Below are 23,597 nucleotides of genomic sequence, written 5' to 3'. Positions count from 1 at the left end.
GCCATCCCCCTTTGTGCTGCCCTGACAGGTGTGCTCTGTTGGGGGAGGGTGCAGCTGGGGCACCGAGGAGGGGCAGGCTACCATGGGAACTCTTGCCAACATGACCAGGAGGGAGCCGGGGGGGTGGGAGGGGGCTGGTGCTCATCCCCAGGAGCCCTCCCCCCGCTGTGGAGCAAGTCGAGTTCAGTGTGGGGGCCAGTGGGCCACCCCCACGCTGTGCGGCCAAGGGCCACACCACTCTGCGTCCCTTTCCTCAATCATAAAACATCAGGCTTGGGGGTGGGGGTGGGGGTGGTGATGGTGGCTGGTCTTAGAGTGGGGTGGTGCATGGGAGGGTGACGTGGGTAGTCACCCCTGAGTGGGGTGGTGGGTGGGAGGATGCTGGGTGATAGGGTGGCGATGGGGCTGGTCTGTGAAGGGAGTATGTATGTGGAGGGGTGGGCAGGTTCCGTGAGTGAGTGGATGGTGATGGTGCAGATTCATGGAGATGGAAACATGTGGGCAGCGGGCGTGGTTCCTGAGATCTCCTCGCCAAGTGCAGATGGGATGGGGAAACTGAGGCTCAGAGGCGAGGTGCTCCAAAGGAGTCGGGGAACAAGGCCTCTTCTGCTGTCCCTGGCTCCTCAGCCCACCCCACCCCACGATGCCAAGGTCCCAGTCCTCCCACTCTTCTGTAGGCTGTATCCCCTCTACCCCCCAACCTAGCTGAGCTCCTGAGCCTGCTGTGTGGCCCTGGCTGGGTGCCTCTCAGTGCCACTGGCTCCTTTGCTATGGGCTCCGGTGGCAGGAGTGGCTCTGAGAACCCCTGAGGGTGGCAGGGGTGAGCTCTCAGCCTGCAGACTCCAGCCAGCCCAGGGCCAGGCACCAGGCCAGGGCAGCTCCGCCCCAGGGGCCGGCCCAGCCTGGCCATTTCATAATAGCTGGACTGCTGGGCAGAGCAGACACTCAAGAGGAAGAGCCGTCTGGAGGGGCTCAGGTATGGCGCCCGGGGAGGCCTGAGCCACCAGCACCATGGTGGGGGAGTGGTCGGAGCCTGGGACCTGGGCTGACCCGGGGACTTGGGGACTTGGGTTGCTGGGTGGCCGGGCTGCTGGCAGCCACACACAGAGACCCTGCTTGTACTCAAGGAGCTCAGAGAGAAAGGGGAAGGAAGGGAGGGACTTCCCTTTGGGCGAGCGAAGGGCTAGAAAGAGGGTAGACCTGCCGGCTGCTCTGTCCACCCCACCCAGCGGCATCCCTTAGCGAGTGAGGGGCCAGCACTCAGCCTGCAGCTCCTGAGTGGGGCAGCATTGCTCGGGCAGCAGGTGGCTCTTTAGCTGGAGACTGTTGGGGAGACAGTCGATGGACTTTGCCAAGGTCCAGGGAAGGAGGGGCCAGTGGCCCTGCCCTGTGTCACTCCGTGAGACATCAGCAGAGGGACCTTGCGGGGACCAGGGAGCAGCAATGCACCCTGGTACCGAGCTGCTTGTGGAGTGGGGCAGGGGCTTGGCTCCGCCCATGCACCACACCAGTTCCCTCATCCCCACAGACCCCATGGGCGAGGGAACTGTTGCTAAGTGGCTGGGGACGTCTGCCAACCTTGGAGATGCCTGGATATCAAGAGAAGAGGGTGGGAGGCCCTGAGTGGATCGGGCTGCCTTGGTGACAATCCCACCTCTGACACCCTAGTGAGAACCTTGGGCCCTCAGACCATCTCTGCTGCCCTGGGCCAGCGCCACCCTCCCGGATGTCTTCACCTCCCCTGACACCCAGGCTGCCTCCCGGCTCCCTCACCTGGGCCCCCAATTCACAGCCTTTGTTCCTGAGTACTGTCACCGCCTGACGACTCTGCACTCAGCACTCAGGCAGCTCTGTGCTGGGCTTCTCCCTGTGGCACTCTGGGGTGGGGGGTGATGGAGGGACTTGTTAGGTGCTGCCGAATTGGTTCCGCTCACAAAGGACCTGCAGGACAGAGCAGGACTGCCCCGTCCAGTTTGCAAGGCTGCCATCTTCACACAGGCTGTCTGCTGCAGCCTTCTCCTCTGGTGGGCTTGAACCGCCAACTTTCGGTGTGCAGCGGAGTGCTTAACCACTGTGCCACTGGGGCTCCTCAGCTGCAGCTTTCACTGCATTGTACGGCCGGGCCAAGAGAGTCAGCAGAGGATGGGGAACAAGGGACATCTTTGCTGATGGCAGATGGGTTCTTGGTTGGGAGCAGAGCATCCCAGACAAAAACGCTTGCCTGTGTTTTATTGGCGACGCGAGTGTGTGGCGCAGAAGAATGGTGGGTGACATAGTGAAGAATGGGCATCCCAGAGCACGTCACAGTGCCCATGTGGAAGCTGTGCCTAGCCCAAGAGGCAGTCGTTCCAATGAAAACCAGGGAACGCCGAAACCAGGGAACGCTGCCCGGTGTCAGGTCAGAAAAGGTGTGTGGCAAGGGCGTATACTTTTGCCGTATTGATTCGATCTGAATACAGAGGGAACCATCTGAGAAACTGCGCTCCGTGGAGAAGAACAGGGCCCCTGCTGGGGGTGCAGAGGGAGACTCATGGACAACCTTGCTTGCGGACAGCTGGGAGGAGCAAAGCACTTTCTGATGCAGCTCAGACACGGCACCCTCGGCTCGCGACCATGCCTCCGTGTGGAGAGAGCAAACCCTCCTACCTGGACCAAGAAGCGATTTTGGAGTTGGCAAGGGTGGCATTCGACTCAGATCCACCAGCAAGACCCGTGGAAGCAGCCCTCAAGAAATCGAACCACGTGTTGCCTGGGGCAAGTCTGCTACGGGCCTCTTGCAAGCGTTCAAAAGCAAAGCGTCCCCTGGGGGACTCCGGTCAGCCTGAGCCGGGTCATCGTTTTCCCAGTCACCTCCTATGCGCCGCGTGAGAGCTGGACAATTAAACGCAGATGACCATGGAGGAGTTTGGTGCGCCTGAAGGTCTGGTGTCGGTAGAGAATATTCAATATGCCACGGACTGCCAGAGGAACAGACGAATCTGCGTTGCAGAAAGTGCAGTCAGAATGCTCCTTTGACTTTGAACTTGGGACAGGCTGTTGGAGGAGCCGGTCCCTGGAGCAGGACCTTGTGCTTGGTGGAGTCGAGGAACAAGGCACTAGAGGAGGGCTCTGGAGGAGGTGGGCTGACCCAGTGGCTGTGACATGAGCTCAAACACAGCGAGGGTCACGAGGCTGGCGCAGGGCCAGGCGGTGTTTCGTTCTGTTGCACACGGGGTCCCTAGGAGTAAAAAAACCCACCCCCCGGCGCCTACAACACAACAGCAGCAGAGTGAGCCTCAGTGGGGCCAAGCCACCCGCCCAGGGTCCCGGCCATTCTAACTCAGGCTGCGGGACTCCACCCCACACTGGAGTGGTCAAGGTTCTCAGGAGGCCCGTGGTAGAACAGGAAACCGAGGCAGAGGAAGGCAGGAATGGACAGGCTTTGCCCTCTGATGGGTGGGAGGTAGGAGGGCCCATTAGCAGGGTCTTGCCTCAGGGGAGGAAGGGACTTGGGGAGCGGTTAGTTCCCATGATGCTGCATTCATGAGCTGCCTGGGCCTCTGTCTGGGGCTAGGCCCTAGTGCACCTGCATGGCACCTGCTGGCGGTGTCTGAGTATTATGATGTCAGACACATACCCAGACCCAGAACCGGGAGAGCAAGCGGCCGGTCCTCCGCAGCCCCCAGGCCCCCCTCTTTCCCCATCGAATCAGTCAGCGTACCCCGTCCCCCACATTCAGCCTCACTCGGAAACAGCAGATCCAGCACAGAAACAGCTAAGCCGGACCACCTCCGCCTACCACGGAGGTCTGCAGCCAGGGTCCTGGGCCCACCAGCCCACTGGGTCCCAGGCAGCTCGGCCCAAGGAGGCAGGGAGGGACCTGCTGTTCTGTCTATACTCCACCCCCAGAATGGTGGGAGATGGAGGCCCACCCAGGGTCATCAAGTTGATTCTGACCAGTGGTGACCCCATAGGACAGAGTGGAATTGTTCTGCAGCGCTCTCTCCCAGTACGACTGGTGGGTTTGAACCACTGGCCTGAGGTCAGTAGGCCAGTGCCTAACCCACGGTGCCACCAGGGCTCCTTGAGATGGGAGTGGAACACAAATAGGGAGGATCTGTCCTGCTGGCCCCTCCGTGCCCCCACCGAAGGGCCCAGATGGGCCTGTGAGTGTGTGGGGGTCAGGCTGGGGCCCGTGATCTCCCTCAGAGGGGACACCGGGGCTCCCTCCCTGGTTCTGGGTGGTTCGCTGAGTCGGAGCAGGGACACAGGGAACCTTCCTCAGGTGTGCTCCCATTCCCTGGTCCAGCCCTGTGAGGGCGTAGACCCAGGCTCACCCCGTGCCTGCAAGATCATGGCCTTGGATTCTCCCCTGGGGCTCCCCTCCCCACCCCCAATGGGCTATCTCGGAGAGCCTCAGACCAGTGACCAGCCCACAAGGAGGGACGAAGGTCCTGGAAAGATATGTGTCCTGATGCCCAATACCAGGAGGGGGCTGGCATCTGGGTGAGCAGGAGGGGCTGCTGGAATGTTCTGTCCAGTCCTCTGTCATCATCACCACCCTCCGCCCTCCCCCACAAGCTCCCTGCCCATCACTGTGCCCACAGGCATGTCTCATGCCTAGCATTTTTGCGGCTTCTTTGGAGACTTTGTTGAAAGAGTCCTGTGCTGGGGGGTGGGAGTAGGGGGTGGGGCACGTGGTGGCTCTGGGGGTGAAAGCGAGACCGAGACCGAGAGGGGGAGGGATCAGTGTTTGCTGAGGACTTGGAACTCAGTTGGGGACCCAGCTGCCTTTGTTGTGAGCGGCCATGGAGACGGGCCCTGACCCCTGGTCACCCGGTGTCCAAGGAGACCAAACCCTGGCTGCCACGGTGCCACAACCACTGTACGTGGGATCATAGTGGCCAGGCGTTTTCATTTCTGGAAGAAGATTGCCAGGCCTTTCTTCCTAGTCTCTCCGTTGGAAAGCTCCAACATGCCAGCCTCACAGCAACGTGCCAGCCTCCTGTGACAGATGGATGGGGGCTGCGCCTGAGGGGCCCTGGCCCAGAATTGAACCTCAGTCTCCAGTGTGGAAGGGAGCGACTTACCCCTGAGGCCGCCACGCTCCCACACTAAAAACAAAACCACACTCACTGCCATCGAGTCGATGCCCATTCGCAGTGACCTCTCAGGACACGTTAGAACAGCCCCGTGGGCTGGGGAGACCATAAGTCTTTATGAAAGCAGACAGCCCTGTCCTCCTTCCATGGAGCTGCTGGTGGTTTTGAACTGTGGGTCTTGAGGTTAGCAGCAAGGTCAATGTGTAACCACTATGCCACAGGGCTCCTAGCTGTGCCTCATTACTGAGCACTAGCTCCCTGTTACCAGGCTCAACTCTGCATTCTTCCTGCAATCCCATCTCGCCCTCATCACCTCAGGGGGTGCTGTGGTCAGCCCCCTTGGACAGTCAAGGAAACCTAGGCAGGGAGAGAGTGAGTGCCTTGTCCAAGGTCACCCAGCTGGCCAGAGGCGGAGCCAGCAGACAGCCTAGGACAGGGGCTCCAGACACGCTGGCTGCTTCGACCAGGGCCTGCATTCATACTGAGCCTGCCACCTGCCCTCCCCCCACTCATAAGACCCCCTCCAGAGAACCAAGGAGACTGAGCCACAGTCGCAGGGGGTGAGAGGGTGATCCAGGTCTCTGATTGACAAGCACCTGGCCTTGGCTGGGGAACCGGGGGTGGGGGTGGGGGCTGGCACAGAGGCCAGTAACAGATGAGAACATGGGGCAGGCCCGCCAAAGGAGAGTGTAGTTGGGGGGAGGGGGTTGCCTGAGTCCAGTGGGAGAGGGGCAGACAGAGGTAACCTGGCGTGGATCCCCATCGTGTGTGTACGCGCGCGCGCGCGCGCGCGCGCGCTGGCGGAGGAATCCGGCGGGCTGCCTGGAGGAGGCAGCAGCTGTACTGAGCCCTGCAGGGCCCGGGCAGCGAAGGCGGAGGTGGCGCGGAGCGCCCGCAGGTCCTTGGCACCCGGCTGAGGCGCGCGTGCGTCAGAGAGCGCCTCTGATGAGCCTCAAGTAAACACCAGGGCCCTGGGGACCCTCGCGGCCCCTGCCCTCTGCCAGGCCTGGCTGGTGACAGCAGGGAGCCTGGGGCCCCGCCCTCGCACTGGGACCTGAGCTCCAGGAGGTGTGGCCGCTGCTTCCCAGTCCCCCAGCCCACGCCTGGGGCGCACGGCATTCTGTGTCTGGAATGTGAGGTGGTGGTCACCGTCAGGTGGCGGTTGGCGGCAGCCTCTTCCCCTCCCTCTGCTGGTCAGATAGTCCACTCAGCCTGCCGGCCGCCCAGCTCCCAGAGGCGCCCCTCTGTCACCGAAGGGATTGGGGGCTCTTGGGGCACCTGTCACCCCTGGCTTGGGCTCGCCACCCTCATTGGGGGACTAGATGTCCCCCAAGCCCACGCCGGGTCCTGCAGGGCCTTCCTGCCCTCTGACACAGGGGTATGTCATTGTGCGTTCAAGTGTCGTGGGTATGTCTGTGTGTGTATGTTTGGGGTGGAGTGTGTCTGCACAGGGGGCGCAGGCAGCCCGACTCTCTTGGGGGTCGCCCGTGTGAGCGGACCCAGGCTAAGCGGTGGCCCATGGACGATGCGCGGCCCTGACGCCCACGCTGTCGTTCCCCCCACCCTCGACAGGATGGACCCCTTCGCGGACACGCTGGGGCGGCTGCGGGAGACCTTCAGGTCTGGGCGGACGAGGACGGTCGAGTTCCGTGTTTCACAGCTGGAGGCTCTGGGCCGCTTCCTTCGTGAGAACAAGACGCTGCTGCAGGAGGCCCTGGCCCGCGACTTGCACAAGGTGGGCGGGGCGGGGGCGGTGCCTGAGAGGGGTGGGGCGGTGGGCGGTGCATGGGCGGGGATGGGGCGAGGCTGAGGGAAGAAGGAGGTGGGGGGTTGGAGGGCAGGTGGAGGGTGGAGGGTGGAGGGTAGGGTGCACAGGCCCAGAGGGTTTACGTAGGACTGCTGCATCCTCCCTAAAAAGAACGAAAGCCCACCCATCCCACTTCTTCCCTAGGCCAGGACCTGCTCTCCTGCCTCCATCCACCCACCTACCAACCTACTCATCCACCCATTCATCCATCCATCCATCCATCCATCCATCCATCCATCCATCCATCCATCCATCCATCCAACTTCCCTAGGCTAGAACCTACTCTCCTGCCTCCATCCACCCACCTACCCACCTACCCATCACCCATTCATCTATCCATCCTTCCAAACATTCACCCATCCAATCAACCAAGCAACCAAACATATACTCACCCACCCATCCATCCACGGATCCATCATCTCTCCAATCAAACACACACCCATCCATCTAAATACCAACAGCTATTCTTTGAACACCTCCTGTGTACCAGGCACTGTTGTAGGTTTGAGGGAACACAGTGGAGCAAAGAGAAAGCCCCTTTGCTCACGAAGCAGACACTGTGGGGCAGTAATTAAGCCATTGCATGCTATATTAGCTGGTAACAGGACTATGAACCCACCCTATGAGAGGAGGGAGAGGGGGCCAAGGTGGGGGTGCAGGTTTGGTCAGGGCCTGAGAAGGTCCTCAGCAGAGACATGACACGGGTGACTGAGGGGGCCACCCAGACACTGTGCAAGCACAGAGCCCACGGTTCGTGCAAAGGCCCTGTGGCAGGGATGCTTCTTGTGTCTGTGGTGGAGAAGCACCTGGCTGGAGCAAGGTTGGGAAGGCAGAAAGACACAGCTGGTGGGGTTGGGGAGGTGGCCTCAAAGGCTGGGGCGGACTGCAGCATCAGTGAGATGGGTGGGTGTTGTGGTCTCAGCCTCCACAGGCTCAACCACCCTCAACTCCAGGAGTAACCCTGGTTGACCCCCAAGAAATCCCCTTCTTTGTAACCAGCCCCACCCCCTGCCTCCGCCAACCAAGCCCAGTCACTTGGGTGCCCTGGCTCTTCCTCTCTGGACCAAATGTCCCCTACCCATGCCTTGGCCCCAGCGTCCAGAAGCATCCCATCCACTTGCCCCACCAGCACCTCACCATGTGGAACCTTCCAGGGTCTTTGCCTCTTGAGAAGCTAATTTGATGCCCAGTCCCCAAGAGCAGCTGGTAAGGCCCTGGCTCCAGGGGCCAAACTGTCCCCTGTGGCTGACACGGAGCCTGTCTTTACCCCAGGGTTCTCCACAATGGCCCAGGCTTCCCACTGGAGGGCCTCTTCCCTGCCCATCAGAGGGCCTGCTCCCCCACCCACCAAGGAGTGATGGAGACCAGGAGCCAAAGGGCCAGACATCTGGGGGGTAGGGGTGGGGTCTCTGGGGACTCGTTCCTGATCATTGTGAAACCAGACTGTTAGCATCAGGGAAGGTGTGTCAGGGCACACCACTCCTCAGGGGCCTGGACACATGTGTCAGGGGAGCCCCGCTCCCTGGTGGGCTCCCTGGTGCTGCCTGTCCCCTCTCACCATGCCTGAGCTTCTCTTTCCCAAGACACTATGTCTGGGGTCCGTCTGTCTGCCCCCTGGTGAAAGCCCTGTTCACCCTCTCCTTGACTGGCCTGTGCCCACAGGTGTAATCCCTTTACTGGGTCTGGCCACAGACCACGCATTGTCCCCCACCACACCGCTAGCCTCACCATCTCTGGTCGGCCGGCCCATCCTCCTCTGTAGGCCCAGACTTGACTGGTTCTTCCTTCTGCTCAGATTTCATCTCCCAGCATCCTAGGGTGCTTGAGGCCCCGGGAGCCAGGGCCCCACAGTGGGCCTGACTCCTGGCAGCAGCCTAGAACATTCTGTCTGGCCCTCCCCTAGGCAGCAGACAGCGTCTTCCCAGCACCATCCTGCGGGGTCTCATATAACCCCAACAACCCTTCCAGGTCTGGGCAGCCACCACCCCCAGCCACCCCCCAGGAAGGCCCAGAGAGGGCGAGTTCCTGCTCAAGGGTGCACAGCAAGGAAGAACTGAAGCAGGATTTGAACAGGGCTCAAAATAGCCTGCTGCCCCCAGTCACGGCATTCAGCTGGGCCCAGACCTCACACAGGTCAGGGGACAGCTGGCCAGGGCACAGCCAGGCCCTGGAGCTCTAAGATGCCTAAGCCAGGCTCAGCTTCTAGAAGGTCTGGCCGGGTAAGGTTTCTTCTTCTAGGGTCACAGGGCCCTACTGCCACCCTGGGTGGCCCTGGCTGTGGCACACAGCCCCGGTTTGGCCACGCAGCACCCCTGGGATGAGGCGCATCCACTCTGCCAAATGCATGTACTTCAGCCTGCACACATGTGCACGCACACACACAATCCAGCCATCTGGTCACCTTCACCTCGCATTACTTTTCCCAGGGTGCATCTCACGTCCCAATGGGGCACTAACTTCTCCAGCCATCAGGCTGACAGTCAACTTTCCTGGGTGTCAGGCACCCACACAGCCCCAAGCTCCGTGCCTGCACGCAGTGGCGTGCAATGAACCTGGTGTGAATAAGTGAGTGCCCAGAAGGGCCTGGGCTGGAGGGCCCACCCTGAGGGCCTGCCATCACCTAGGCTCCCCTGTGCTGACCCTTCCCCGCCCTCCCCCGCAGTCGGCTTTTGAGTCCGAGGTGTCGGAGATCAGCATCAGCGAGGTGGAGATAAAGCGAGCTCTCAGGAACCTGCGGGCCTGGATGAAGGACGAAAAAGTGCCCAGAAACCTGGTGAGGGGCCCCCGCTGGGCTGGTGGGCAGGGGGTGTCGAAGACTATCACCTGCACAGAGCCTCTCTGAGGGTGGGGCTCTTGGAAGGCAGGGGTCTTGGGCCCCTCTCTGCTTACCCACCTCTGCTGACCTGGTGCAGGCCACCCAGCTGGACTCGGCCTTCATCCGGAAGGAGCCCTTCGGCCTCGTCCTCATCATCGCCCCCTGGAACTACCCCATCAACCTGACGCTGGTGCCCCTGGTGGGCGCCCTGGCCGCAGGTGAGCAGGCATCTCCCCCCTTGCCCACTCTCCCTGTGCCGTTGGTTGCCCACAGGGCCAGTCAGAAGGGGAAGCTGGCACCGGGGGGCAGAGAGGCCTGGACACCCACCCCCAGGCTGTGTGGGCAGGTCACTTGCCCCCTCATCTGAACCTGGGGGGAAGCGAGGGTCCGCCCTGCAGGTGTGAGAACTGGGTGAATGTGTGGCTCCAGGGTCTCAGGAGGAGGGCTACCCCTGTTCCCTCCTCCCCTCTGCTCTCCTCTCCTTCCTGCCCCTCCTGTAGGGAACTGCGTGGTGCTCAAGCCCTCTGAGATAAGCAAGAGTGTGGAGAAGGTCCTGGCTGAGGAGCTGCCCCGCTACCTGGACCAGGTGAGCACAGCCACAGTAGAGAGCAGCCCAGGGTGGCCCTCCCCCAGCTTCCACCCCGCATTCCACCTCTCCAGAGCTGTGGGGGCCCTCTCAGGCTCAGGTTCCCTCGGGGTAAGTCAGTCAGAGCGGGGCTGCTCACTCACAGGTACCCTTCTTCTCCTTAGTCACAACCACACCCTGTTGGGTGGGCCCAGCTGGACCCCCGCAGTTCCCGGTCTGGGCAGGCTGCGGGGGCGGGGGGTGGTGAGCACTGAGCTGCCTCCAGCTCTCCAGCTAGGGGTCCCAGTTATACACACACCCCTCCTTGCAGAATTGCTTCGCAGTGGTGCTGGGCGGGCCTGAGGAGACTGGGCAGCTCCTGGAGAACAAGTTTGACTACATCTTCTTCACAGGTGAGCTGGCTGCCACCACCGGAGGAAGGTGGCCAGAGAGAAGCGGGCCTGGGGGTGACAGGAGTGATGAGAAGGGAGAGTAGGGACTGTCCCCAAACCTGAAAGAGGCTGCAGCACAGCAGAAAGAGGACAAGGGATCCAACAGACTGGGGAGATGCTGCTGAGCCCCCAGGATGGGTTGCATTCATCCCAGGTGACTGGCCACGCCCCCTCACCTACCACAGCACTACAATCCCTGGACCCACACCCAGCTGCTGCCCTCGCTCTAGCTTCAGGCATAAGAGGTGGAGGCTGACCCCTTCCCCAACCTTGGAGCTGGGGGGCAAGAACCTCTGCTATGTGGACAACGACTGCAACCCGCAGACCGTGGCCAACCGCGTGGTCTTCTTCCCCTACTTCAATGCCGGCCAGACCTGCGTGGCGCCGGACTACGTCCTGTGCAGCCGCGAGACACAGGAGCACCTGCTGCCGGCCATGCAGAGCGCCATCGCCCAGTCTGTGGCGAGGACCCCAAGGCCTCCTGGGCCTGGGCTGCATCGTGGGAGAGAAGCAGGGCAGCTGAAAGGATGCAGCATGGATTGCATCTTGCTTGGACCCACAATCCACCTCCTGGAAGCAGCCCTCAGGCGATCAAAGAATACATTAGGGAGGTTCTTGTCAGGACTCAGGTGCCTGTGACCCACCTCCTAAGCATGTGACAGGTGGACTGTGAATTAGCAAGACCACAGAAGCGTGGAGGTGTTGGCATCGGCGAGGAAAATGGACAGTTCCATGGGCTGCAGCAAGGACAAACCCACCTGCCTCGGAGGAAGGACAGCCAGAATGCTCCTCAGAGGCCAGGGTGGGGGGATTCTGTTCGCACACTGGACATGTCCTCAGGAGAGACCGGTCCCTGGAGAAGGACGGCATGCTTGGTGGGGCAGAGGGACAGCGGAAAAGAAGGCCCTCAATGTCATGAAATGACACAGCGGCTGCAGCAACGGGCTCAAGCACAGGAGCAATGGCGGAATGGCGCAGGATGGGGCAGGGTTGGGCACAGGGTCGCGGTGGGTCAGAAGCCACTCCAGTGACAGCTAACCACAACACCACCAGACTGCCCGCTGCAGGGCGGGGGGAGGTGCCTTCGGCGTCATGCTGCCACTGCCCATTGGCCTCCGTGGCCGAGACAGATGCTAGATCATGGGTGGGGCCCAGGCCTCGGCCACAGACTGATGCTGGACACCTTGTCCCCACGCAGCAGGGGACATTCTGCCTGCTTTCCTCTCTCAGGAAAAAGCACAGCCTGTCCGGCTGCCAGGTGTGGGTGAGGACACCTCAGGGCTTGGAAAAGGGACAAAAGCGTGCAGATTCCCCTGGAGGGGTGTGTGTGTGTGTGTGTGTGTGTGTGTGTGTGTGCGCATTCCTTGCCCTGTCACCAAGCATCACTCCCTGCAGCTCAGGGTGGGCATTGGACAAGGCCAGACCCCCAATGCCAGGTTCCCTACCTGGGCAACTCAGGCAGGCTGACTGACCCAGCTGCTGTAGCCCCACCATCCAGCCCTGGAAGCCTCCAGGCCTCAGTTTCTAAGCTGTGTAAAGGAGCAAGACCGTGAGATCCAACTCTGCCCCTGACTGTGGAGGAAAGGCTGGTGGGGGCTGGCCCAGCGCCCCAGACCACTCCTCTTTCCTTCTTCCCTCTCAGGGAGTCCCCGCGTGGGCAAGGTGGTCATGGCCGCTGCGGCCAAGCACCTGACCCCCTTGACCCTGGAGCTGGGGGGCAAGAACCCCTGCTACGTGGACAATGACTGCGACCCGCAGACCGTGGCCAACCGCGTGGTCTTCTTCCGCTACTTCAACGCCGGCCAGACCTGCGTGGCGCCGGACTACGTCCTGTGCAGCCGCGAGACGCAGGAGCGCCTGCTGCCGGCCATGCAGAGCGCCATCACCCAGTTCTATGGCGAGGACCCCAAGGCCTCCCCGGACCTGGGCCGCATCGTGGGAGAGAAGCAATTCCGGCGGCTGCAGGGCCTGCTGCGCTGTGGGCGCGTGGCCATCGGGGGTCAGAGCGATGAGACCGAGCGCTACATCGGTGAGCCCCTCAGGGGTGCAGGAGGGAAAAGGGTCATGGGATGGCCCAGGGGCCAGTGGGGTAGTGTGAGGGCACCGAAGGGTGCAGGGAGACAGGGTGGAGTAGGCTCTTCTGCAGGGTCCTTGGGGCCTCACTGAGAGGATCACACACTTGTGCCTGCGCCACAAACCCTTCAGCCCTGACCCAACACCACCCTGAGCCCCTGCTCTTCTGGGTAACAAGGACACCCCCCGGGGCCCCCAGCCAACATGGACCCTGTCACGAAGACTGTCCCCAGATTGGGGACCCTTCATGCTTCCCCCTGTTAACTCCCTCGGCCTCCTGAGTCCCCCAGTCCTGCCCCCTGAGCTCATGCCCACGGAGGGTGGGGAGGTCTGGGTCCCGCTGAGCGCACGCGCGCCCTGTGCCGCAGCCCCCACGGTGCTGGTGGACGTGCAGGAGACCGAGCCCGTGATGCAGGAGGAGATCTTCGGACCCATCCTGCCCCTGGTGACCGTGCGGGGCCTGGACGAGGCCGTGGACTTCATCACCCGTCGAGAGAAGCCGCTGGCGCTGTACGCCTTCTCCAACAACAGTCAGGTACGCTGAGGGGGGGCAGGGGAGAGGAGCCCGAAGGAGCAATGCCAGGGAACCCTGGCTACAGCTGGGGCCACCGGGGCCCAGCCCCTCACAGAGCACCTGGCAGGGGGAGGTGGCGCTGGGCAGGATGACAGGTGGGGTTGAGCCTCTCAGGGTATGTGTTGGGCAGGGTTCTCTAGAGAGACAAACCAGATTGCTAGTAATTATATATAAATATATTTATAAAGATAGATATATAATATAAGAAATGAACCATTAAATTATATACAGATAGATAATACAAGAAATTAACAGTTAAATTATAAAGCAGTGAGACACTAGCAGTTCTTTAAGGTTTGAGAGCTGCCAGTTGCCAGTCCCCTTCTGTAGAGAGAGCTGGACTATATATACCCAGGCAACAAACAGCAAGGCAGGTCCCCAACTGTCATCAACTGTCGGTCCCCAGCTCCAGAGATGAGCATTCCAATCATGTGGGCTTAAAGGGACCTCAACTTACAGCGACGCAGTCCACAAGCTAGGCATCCCACAGGTAGTGTACCCCTTTAAACTGAGGCACAGAACAAGCAAGGCGAGGCTCACCGAGCCATTTATCCCTCTGCCCTTCAGTTAATCCTACTTGTGTTTATCAGCCAGGCTGGCACAATAAACTATCGCAGGGTAGCTACAGGCAATCGAGCACAGCGACCCTCTCCACTCTGTCCCTGTCCTCCCCCCACCCCCAGAATCAGCAGGCCCAGCACCCGAGGCCCCCCCACCCCCCGTCAGTCCAAATTCTCTCTGGTGGGGTGGCTTTTCCAGGTCCAGGGGCCCTTGGCACATCAGCCTCCCTTCCCCAGTTCCTGCCCCCTGGAAGGCACACACAGGGCGTTGTAGCCAGGGCTGGGGACCAGAGAGCCAGCCATGAGTCACCTCCACTTGTACCAACCTACTCCAGCCCCAGTGCAACCCCCCTGGCCAGAACATCTCGCACCCCCAGCTTCTCCACCTCCTGTCCATTGAGGTGAAATTCACATAAAACCAACCAGAGAGCTGTTTGGTGGCCTTTAAGTGCATTCACAATTCTGTACAACCACCCCTGTGTCTAGTTCCAGAACCTTCTCACCACCCCAAAAGAAAACTCCAAACCAGTGAACTGTCACACCCCATTCTCCAGCCTCTGGAGCATTGTAATTGCCTTTCAGGATTATTGCCATTTCTCTAATCAGGGGCACTAGGTTCAGCTGTCACCGTTGACTGTTGCTGGATTTCCCCATTCCTTCTAAGCCTACTCCCCCCGCCCCCACCACCACCCCAGGGAAACGCTAACGAGTCACCAATCTTTTGCTTGGTGGCCAAAGGAAGACTTGCTGGACAATGTTGTTTGAATTAAGTTTTTATTTTGGAAATAAAATAAAGGCAGCACAAAGCGCCGCTGTGTACCCCAGATCCTTGGAAGGTGCCCTCGTAGTGCAGTGGTTAAGCGCTAGGCTGCTGAGAGGCCAGCAGTTCGAATCCACCAGCTGCCCTGCAGGAGAGCGATGTGGCCGTCTGCTTCTGTAAAAGTAATCGGGTTTAAGCGACTTTCTTGGAAACCCGAGGGGCAATTCTGTCCTACAGGGTCACTCTTGGGTTAGGGACTGCTAATAGGTATGGCATTTGGAAAGGGTTGTTGGAAATGTTCTAAGTTAAATATGGTGTTGGTTGCACATCTGTGGATTTATTAGAAATCACAGAGCTGTACGTTGCATGAGAGAAGCGTATCAAGGAGTCCCATCAAGCACTGGGTGAGCACGTGCCTGCTAGCCCTAAGGTCGGCAGTTCAAATCCACCAGTAGCTTCTAAGGAGAAGCTGGCTGCATCTGGAAACCTTGCCATGCAGGGTGACTGCGGGTCAGAATCTATTGGATGGGAACACTCTGTCACTGCCATCGAGTCAATGCTGGCTCAAAGCAACCCCCTGTGGGTTTCTGAGACTGTAACTTTCTACCGAGTTCCCATAGAACTGCTGGAGGTTTTGAACCGGCTACCACGTAGCTCGCAGCACAGTGAGTGACCCCTACATCCCCAGGGCACCTCTGAATGGGAGTAGATGGTGCATTTGCCCCAATGAGGAAACAGAAGCTGGTTTGTGTCTCTTTGCTAAAGTTGAAACTTTATTGGGATTTCGCCTGTTTTTCTGGTCTAGGACCTTTTCCACGTAACCGGCGAGTCCCAGCTCCGGGATCTGTGACAGCTTCTCCCCCTTCTTGTTTTCATGGCCTTGAGTCTAGAGGGCTGGCCTGGTCTCCTGAGAGCCCCCCATCTCAGTGGGTTGCTGATGTCCAGGTTCGATGAGGGTCTGGGTTAAGACTAGGTCAGTGAAGGCGGCCTCTTACTTTGTCTTGTGGGTGGGTGCCGCTCACCTGTCTCAGGCAAATTCCCCCTGGCCTTTGCTGTAACCCCCACCTCCAAGGCAGCCTCAAAGGCTAGCCCAACCTCGGTGGGCGGGGCTGATGTTAAGCCCCGCCTCCGGGGGCTGGCCCTGCGTGGCCAGGACTTGGAATTCTAGGCATAGCTTCTCCCTTCCTTTTCATCTGCCTGTTTCTATGGCGCTCTGCGGATCATTTCCAAAGTGAAGGTGCGTGACAGCCCTGAGCGCCCCCCCCCCATGCGACTGTCGCCATTTCCCCCACAGCAGGTGCTCCCTCGGCACCCGCGCTTTTGGTCATTCTCGCGTCATCTCAGACCTCATCATGCAGCTGCACACTGCGTAGACTAGGGTGGCAAGTACCTTTGTGGGCACCGGGAAACCAAGAGATTCCTGGGACCCCTTAACTGGCACTCAGCTCCACTGCGCGGCTCTTCCTGTGTGTGCGGTCGCTTCTCTGGGTCCACATCCAGGAGGCTCCTGTCGTTATTTGGCTGCTCAAATTGTCCTTGCTCTGGGCACTGGGACGCCTTCCAGGTTGGCTCATATCTCTGGGACACACCTGTTCTATTGTTTCCTGGCAACTTCTTTACTTTTGGGCTCACCTTGTTTGTGGCCTGCCCTGGCCTCAGGACCCTGGAAACAGGGTCAGCTGGCGTACTGGTCCTGTGCCTGCAAGTCCCTGGGTTGGTTCCCCAGGCTACATGCAGAGCATTCTGGTGGGGGGCTCTGGTGGTGGTCCATCTGTGACAGGTGTTGCTTACCTGGGCCTCTGTGGTTCAGTGCTTTTTCACACACACACACACACACACACACACACACACACACACACACACACACAAACACCCCAATGGGCATCTGTTCTTGTCCCCCACTGAGGTTCATCAAGACCCAACATAGTGAAGTTGTATTGTTTGTTGTTGAAACTAGTTACCACCAAGTGGTACCAACTCCTGGCCCCCTCAGAGCAGAACTGTGTCCCTCAGGGTTTGCAGTGGCTGATGAAGTCGCCGGGTCTGTCTTCCGAGGTGCCCCTGGGTGGGCTCCAGCTGGGCACGGTAATTGTCCAGATCACCCCAGGGGCACCGTTGGGTCACGGACTGACTTTTCTGCCTTGGTCATCCTTTGAACAGCCTATAAACTGTCCTTCATCAAGGCAGTCGAAGGCCAAGTCTGGGCTCCTACACCACAGATCTGGCCATGTGGCCAGGACCTCGCTGTACAGGACTCTCGATGGGTGTCTCACCCCTGCCTTGCCCCGCCCCCCATTCCCTCCCCCCTTCTCCCTAAATGACTCCTGCCCCCTCCCACGGGGTAACCCCTGGGGTAGGGTCTGGGTCACACAGGAGCAGCTGCTCTCCCTCACAGGCCCAGGGCCTCATTGCTTCTTTCTCCTCATCAGGTGGTTAAGCGGGTGATGGCGGCGACGAGCAGCGGGGGCTTCTGCTCCAACGATGGCTTCATGCACATGACGCTCGAGACCCTGCCCTTCGGAGGCGTGGGTAGGTCAGCGCCCCTCCCTCAGCGTCGGCGCAGGCGCCGCCCACCGAGGGCCTGATGCCACACCCCATTGCTTTGTGCAGGTGCCAGTGGGATGGGCAGTTACCACGGCAAGTTCTCCTTCGACACCTTCTCCCACCACCGCGCCTGTCTGCTGCGAGGCCCCGGGCTGGAGAAGATCTATGCCATCCGCTACCCCCCCTACACCCCGAGCAAACTGAGGTTGCTGCTGTTGGCCATGCGGACCCGCTGCTGCAGCTGCACGCTGCTCTGAGCCACCTGCGTGCTGGTGGGGAGGCAAAGAGTACAGGGACCAAGAGGCCTCGCTCCCCCATGCCAGCCACTGGTGCTGGGAGGGCGCACAGGTGCTAGCTTTCCTGGGGTGGGGGTCAGCAGAGGGGAGCCTGCACCCTGGAACTGCTGTGACTCTGCCCTCTCAGAGCTTCATTTTCCCCAGATGTCCACTGGAAGTAACCAGCAAGAGCATCCAAGATCGCTTTGGGCACTAAAAATGGGGACAGCTTAAACACCCCCTTGCAAACAAACCCCATTGCCCCCAAGTTGATCCCAACTCCATGACCCAGTACAATGGCAGAATGGCCTCATCAGGTTTCTGAGATGGTCATATTTAAGGCAGTGGGCTACTTGATCTTTCTCCCAGGGAGTGGCCGATGGGTTTGAACTGCTGACCCTCGACCCCCTGGTTATCAATTTAGGGAAGTGGGACAAGGCTTAATAAAAATGAATTGCTGAACTGAGCCTCGGATGTCCTGTCCCTCGTTTGAGTGCACTCAGCTAGTCGGCTCCCACTGGTTTGGGGAGGACTGGACACAGCCATCTCTCCCTCCATGGCCCCTCCTGCTGGCAGTCCCAGGCCCTGGATACTTTCTTGTCACCATGGCCCACCCTTGGCTCATTCTCCAGGGCCCCTACTGGAAGCAGCAGGACCTCCTGACCTCCTCTAATCACCATGCCCAGGGTGACCACACAATCAGCTTCTTGCCGTTGCCCCTCTCCTCAGGCCCAGCTCCCTGCAGGGCAGCTGACCACCTCCCCCAAAGTCTACTAGATTATCAGTCCAGGGAGCTCCTCATCCCTGATGCCCTCAATGGTTCCTGTGACCCATGGGATCAAGTCCGCAGCCCCAGTGAGCATCTGCCACCACCCCAGTCTAGTAAGTTGGCAAGCCACTGCCCCCTCCCCGCCCCCTGTCCTCTTGGTGCCGACAATCTCCACATCTGCCTGCTCAACTCAGCCGTGATGTCTCCCAGGAAGCCTTCCCTGACCACCCCGACACAGGGGAGGGGGAGTGAGCCTTCAGTCCCTGTGGGACCCCTATGCAAAACCCACTGGAGAAAGACTTCCTACCCCCGGCCGGTCCTCTGGGCCCAGGACCACACTGTTTGGGGAAGTCATGAAACCTCAGTGGTTCAGTCTCCTCATCTGTAAAATGGGCTGTTGCGAGATTAAACGTGTGGAATGTCCAGTACAGAGCACGCCGAGTCCCGTCTGCCCATCTGTCGTCATCGTCTTCGCTGTCACTATCCCACACACCCCACTGAGCCCCATCCGCCCTCTCTGGGGCCTAGGGGCCTGCCCTGCCTGGCCGTGTGCTCGCGCCCGAGGGGGTGAGGGCAGCCAAGGAGGGACCGCAGTCCCTGCCGCTGCAGGCCATCCGCGTGCTTCATTGCCTCGACCCTCCTAGCGCCACTCAAAGCCGCCTGGGACGCCCCGCCCGGATGTCCCGCCTCCTCCGGCGTGCGACGCTCGCGTATTGGCTCTTTTAAGCCAGCATGGCGGCGCCCTGCAGGACTTCAAACTCCTGCGCGGTCCAACCAATCAGAAAGAAGATACCTCGGGGCCCCGCCTCTTTCATCGTGCCTCTGGCTAATCAGGGCCCAGCATTGTGGATCAACCCACAAAGAGGGAAGCCAGTCGGCCCAATGGCAGCGTCCCGGACGTCAGGCTCCGCCTCTCCGCAGACCGGCCCGCTCGGCACGAGAAGGAGCGGCAGCGCTTCAAGGTAGGTGCTGGGGCTCGGTCCTTGTGCCGGGCCTGGGCGGCGCGGCGGCGAGACGAAAGTGGCGCCCCACTGACCGCACCGGCTCGGCGCCTGGGCCGCACCTCGGCCCGCTCAGGACACCCGGGCCTCACCTCGGTGCCCTTCAGCGAGTAGCGGACGCATCCCCCCCGCCCCCACCAAGGGCGCATGCGCTCTCCCGACCCGGCGGCTCCTACGTTCGTGGGGTCAGAGGTCACGGGGAGGCTGCGGGCGGGGGTTAGGTGCCCAGGGCTAGAATCCCGGTCTGGGAATCCTAGCGCCGACTTCCGGGCTAATCCCCGGCGTGCCTGAGCCCCGAGGTCTCCTGTGACCACTGGGAGGGAAACAGGCCAGGTGATGCCACCTGCCCAAGGTCATCCTGCAGGCCCGGCGACAGGTCCAGAAGGGCTTGAACACGAGGGCAAGATCTGATCTTCAGGATGACCGGGGCCTGTTCAGGGCGTGGTGGCTGCACCCGCCGCCCTAGGGTGACTTTGAACAAGTGACAGCGTCCCCCCTAGCCGGGTAAGGCCACCCTGGGGAACTCCCGTGGGCCAATGGCACGGCCTTGTGGGCAGTGGACGCCGTTGCTGGTTTGAAAGTGCTTCCTTTAGACTTGGAGCCAGCGGGTGTGTGTGTGTGGGGGGGGTGTCGTAGTCCCAGGAGGTGACACGGAGAATTTAGGGCCCATGGATAGGCCCCAAGTCGTAGCCCAACTGCCAGGGAACCGGGAGACAGGAATGGGGAGAGGTTGCTAGATATCCTAGATGCCCTGCTTGGGGAAATTTCTGAAACCCACATGTACCTACCTCACTTAAAAAAAAAATCACATCAATTTTTTTAACATCTATTTGTTTTTATTGAAGTGGCCCAGGCCCCTGACACCCACAGAGGGCAAAATTGAATCTATGAAAACTCACTTCCATCAAGTCAATTCTGACTCACAGTGACCCTATAGGACAGGGTGGAACTGCCCCTGTAGCTTTCCGAGACTAGCTCCTGACAGGAATAGACAGCCGCCAATTTCTCCCATGGAGCGGCTGATGGTTTCCAACCGCTGACCTTGCAGGCAGCAGCCCAATGTGTAACCACTACACCACCAGGGTGGTGTACAAATATACAAATTCATGGAAAAGCCATTTTCTCGTCGTTCCGTTTTTCTGCCAAGTTCTTGAAGCCCCCTGGCACAGTAGCCTCCCCTGATCCGAGGTTTCACTTAACAGGTGCCACATATATTGTGTGTCCTGCTGAGTCAACCCACACGCTGCCAATGAGTTGAGCCCGACTCACAGTGACTGTCTAGTGACTGTCTAGGGTTCCCAAGGCCATTCATCTCTAGAGGAGAAGGTGGCCTCATTTCTCTCCCACTGCGCAGCTGGTGAGTTTGAACCACCAACCTGGTGGTTATGAGCCCAACGCTTAGGCAGCAGCCCCACCTGCCAAGCAGTGCCCAGCTTCTATAGGAATAGGAAAAACTGCACCTGTGGGCTTGGTGATTCAAACCCGCCAGTTGCTCTCACGGAGGAAGTTGAGGCTTTCTGCTTCTGTCTCCGGGTCACCAAGAGTCAGCATTGACTCAGTGGCAGTGGATTTTTTTTGGGGGGGTGGGGTGCGGGATGCTGGTGACACTTCCCGTGTCATCATGCTCCTGGCTTCCGTTCAGCTGGTCTGTCTCTGTGGAGATAGTGCCCTTCCCCCATACTGCCCTCTCGTCTTTGCTGAAGGGTCACCTTGGGCCAGCCTGTCGCTTAGGGCTTTCCAATGGAAGGCAGCACAGTGCTCTTGGTGATGTTTTTTTTGGGGGGGGTGATAGTCTCATGCTTGGTGAAGTGGAGGGGCAGCAAGAAAGAGACAGACCCTCAAGATGGAATGGACAGTGCATGGAACCCTGGCTCACACATAAAACCAGTCGGGAGGGTGGTGTTGCATTCTGCTGGACATGGGCAAGCTGAGCCGGAACCGACTGGCCAGCACCGGACAGCAGTATGTCTTCCATCAGTCAGCCTGTTACTGGGAATAAAAGGCAACCATTGGGAGACGCTTCAGTTCCGGGTTCAGAGGTTATCTGAGGGCACTAGTCTCAGGCTTCCCAGGGGGCCCCCTAGATCTGGCAGGGAAGTTGAATTTGGTTCTCCATCATTACCCCCCTCCCCTGTCACAGATGCGCTGCTTGGCCACGCCGACGCTGCTGCGGGCCCTGGCACAGGCCCAGGCCTCGCGCACAGGTAGGGCAAAGGGACCTCTTCTGGGGTCGGGGAGCCCTGCATGAGGTCACAACTTAAAGCTTCTCTTTTTCAGGATGTTTTAGTGGCCGGAGCCTCCATGGCAGCTCAGTGTCAGCCACCTACAGTGAGTCCTGAGTGGCCTCCAGTCATGGGCGCCCTGGGCCAGACTGCCCCTCCCAGAGGCAAGGGTGGGGGCTACCCCCACTGGGTGGTTGGTGGTGAAGGTTGAACTATGGGGCGCAGGATCCCATATGCAGGGGTGGAGACCTCCCCTGTGAGTGCAGTCTGAGCTCCCTGGATGGGTGGGGTGGGCAGCAGGGCCTGGACTATGGGTGTAGGGGCTGCACCCCAGACCAGGGTGGGGGGGAAGTCTGGTGAATGTGAGGGAGCCTGGTAGTCCCAGAGTAGGCTGCCTCTCCCAGGCCCGCTGCCCTGTCCCCCCAGAATATGTGAACATGCAGGAGCCTCAGATGGACATGAGGTCAGTGACGGACCGTGCAGCCCAGACCCTGCTGTGGACAGAGCTGGTTCGAGGTGGGTTTGTGTGGGTCAGGGGGCCAGGCAGGGGCAATGGGAGGTCCCAGGAAGGACAGCCTCCTCACCATGCCTACTCTTGTCACCCCCAGGCCTGGGCATGACCTTCAGCTACCTGTTCCGGGAGCCAGCCACCATTAACTATCCCTTTGAGAAGGGACCACTCAGCCCACGCTTCCGCGGTGAGCATGCCCTGCGACGCTACCCGTCCGGGGAGGAGCGCTGCATTGCCTGCAAGCTCTGTGAGGCCATCTGCCCCGCCCAGGTGAGTGCCCCACACCCTCACCTTACCCAGAGGCCATCTGCCCCGCCCAGGTCAGCGCCCTACACCCCTCACCTTACCCAGAGGCCATCTGCCCTGCCCAGGTGAATGCCCTTGGCCAACCCAGATCCCTCACTGAGCCTCTTGCCACCCCCATTTCCCCTTTACACCCCCCCCTTATGTCCCTCTTGCTCAGGTAGGGGGGGGCATCTGACCTGGGCTTCTAGAGGCGCTCCCAGCAGTGGGAGACCCCAGTCCTGCTGGAAGCCCTTCCCACCCAGAGTCTCCGTTTCCTCCTCTATTAAAAGAGGCTAATTCGACCCAGGTCAGAGGGGCACTTCACTCCACCACCTCCTCACTCAGTGCTTTGCGGGGTGGTGGTGGCAAGAAAATGACAGCCATTCTTGGACAGGAGCTAGCAGCTGTCACAGAGCAGCAGACAGGGTGCAGGGAGTTAGGCTGAGCAGACCCCCAGGCACAGCCACCACAGTTGGGCACACTGGTCAGTAGGACGAGTGAGTGACAGGAGGGTCAGACACCTGGGAGAGTGTGGGGCTGGGGAAGCGCCCCGAGGTATGAGAAGCCCCCAGAGTGGGAAGGGCACGTGTAAGGCAGTGCAGGGCCTGGAGCCAAGCGGCCCTGGTAGGTTGGTGGGCTGGACTGGGGTCAGGGTGGTGGCCGGGGCAGTGAAGCAGGGCCAGCTGGCCATTCCCCCTCCAGGCCATCACCATCGAGGCAGAGCCGAGAGCAGATGGCAGCCGGCGCACCACGCGCTATGATATCGACATGACCAAGTGCATCTACTGCGGCTTCTGTCAGGAGGCCTGCCCGGTGGACGCCATCGTGGAGGTGCGGGGGGTGGGGGGATTGACATGGGCAGGGAGAGGCAGGGGAGGGACTGAGGCCGGGGCCTGACTTAGGCCACCCCGCCCTCCAGGGCCCCAACTTCGAGTTCTCCACGGAGACGCACGAGGAGCTGCTGTACAACAAGGAGAAGTTGCTCAACAACGGGGACAAGTGGGAGGCCGAGATCGCCGCCAACATCCAGGCCGACTACCTGTACCGGTGACCGCGCCGCCCTGCCGCCCAATAAACGCGCACTGACCTCACCGCCTCTGTCTGCCTTTGGGCCCCGCCAACCCCCTCCCGGATCTCTGTCATCTTTCTGTGGGAGCCTTCGGCCCCACAGCCCAGAGTAGCCCCACCCCCGCACACCTTCCTGACCTCTTTCCCAAGGCTGGGCCATGACGGAGGTCACCTGGACCTGCGCTCCCCGGGGACCACCACACACAAGCCTCCCAACACACGGGACAACCTCAGG

General features: G+C 60.3%; 2 protein-coding genes across 3 annotated transcripts; both read left to right on the top strand.

Annotated features, from left to right (window-relative positions):
• Positions 1-928: 928 nt before the first annotated feature.
• Positions 929-18,357, top strand: ALDH3B1 (aldehyde dehydrogenase 3 family member B1). The gene is made up of 10 exons (XM_075547979.1): positions 929-976; positions 6,654-6,816; positions 9,551-9,661; positions 9,801-9,921; positions 10,204-10,289; positions 10,600-10,681; positions 12,363-12,749; positions 13,162-13,328; positions 17,117-17,216; positions 17,298-18,357. Exons 2-10 carry the CDS (start codon positions 6,655-6,657, stop codon positions 17,486-17,488), a joined length of 1,407 nt encoding a protein of 468 aa, XP_075404094.1. The 5' UTR covers positions 929-976; position 6,654; the 3' UTR covers positions 17,489-18,357.
• A 792-nt stretch (positions 18,358-19,149) lies between these two features.
• NDUFS8 (NADH:ubiquinone oxidoreductase core subunit S8) lies at positions 19,150-23,385 on the top strand. 2 transcript variants are annotated; one of them, XM_075545266.1, is made up of 7 exons: positions 19,150-19,237; positions 21,417-21,480; positions 21,554-21,604; positions 21,925-22,014; positions 22,107-22,279; positions 22,997-23,125; positions 23,214-23,385. In XM_075545266.1, the coding sequence occupies exons 2-7, from the start codon at positions 21,417-21,419 to the stop codon at positions 23,343-23,345; spliced, it is 639 nt and encodes a 212-aa protein (XP_075401381.1). In that variant the 5' UTR covers positions 19,150-19,237; the 3' UTR covers positions 23,346-23,385. The 2 variants fall into 2 exon arrangements, with proteins under 2 accessions (XP_075401381.1, XP_075401382.1); XM_075545267.1 differs by lacking the exon at positions 19,150-19,237 and adding an exon at positions 19,475-19,780.
• The last annotated feature ends 212 nt before the right edge of the window (positions 23,386-23,597 follow it).

The sequence above is a fragment of the Tenrec ecaudatus genome, chromosome 4 (assembly GCF_050624435.1).
Source record: "Tenrec ecaudatus isolate mTenEca1 chromosome 4, mTenEca1.hap1, whole genome shotgun sequence".
Lineage (NCBI taxonomy): Eukaryota > Metazoa > Chordata > Mammalia > Afrosoricida > Tenrecidae > Tenrec > Tenrec ecaudatus.
This window is presented reverse-complemented; position numbering and strand designations above follow the sequence as displayed.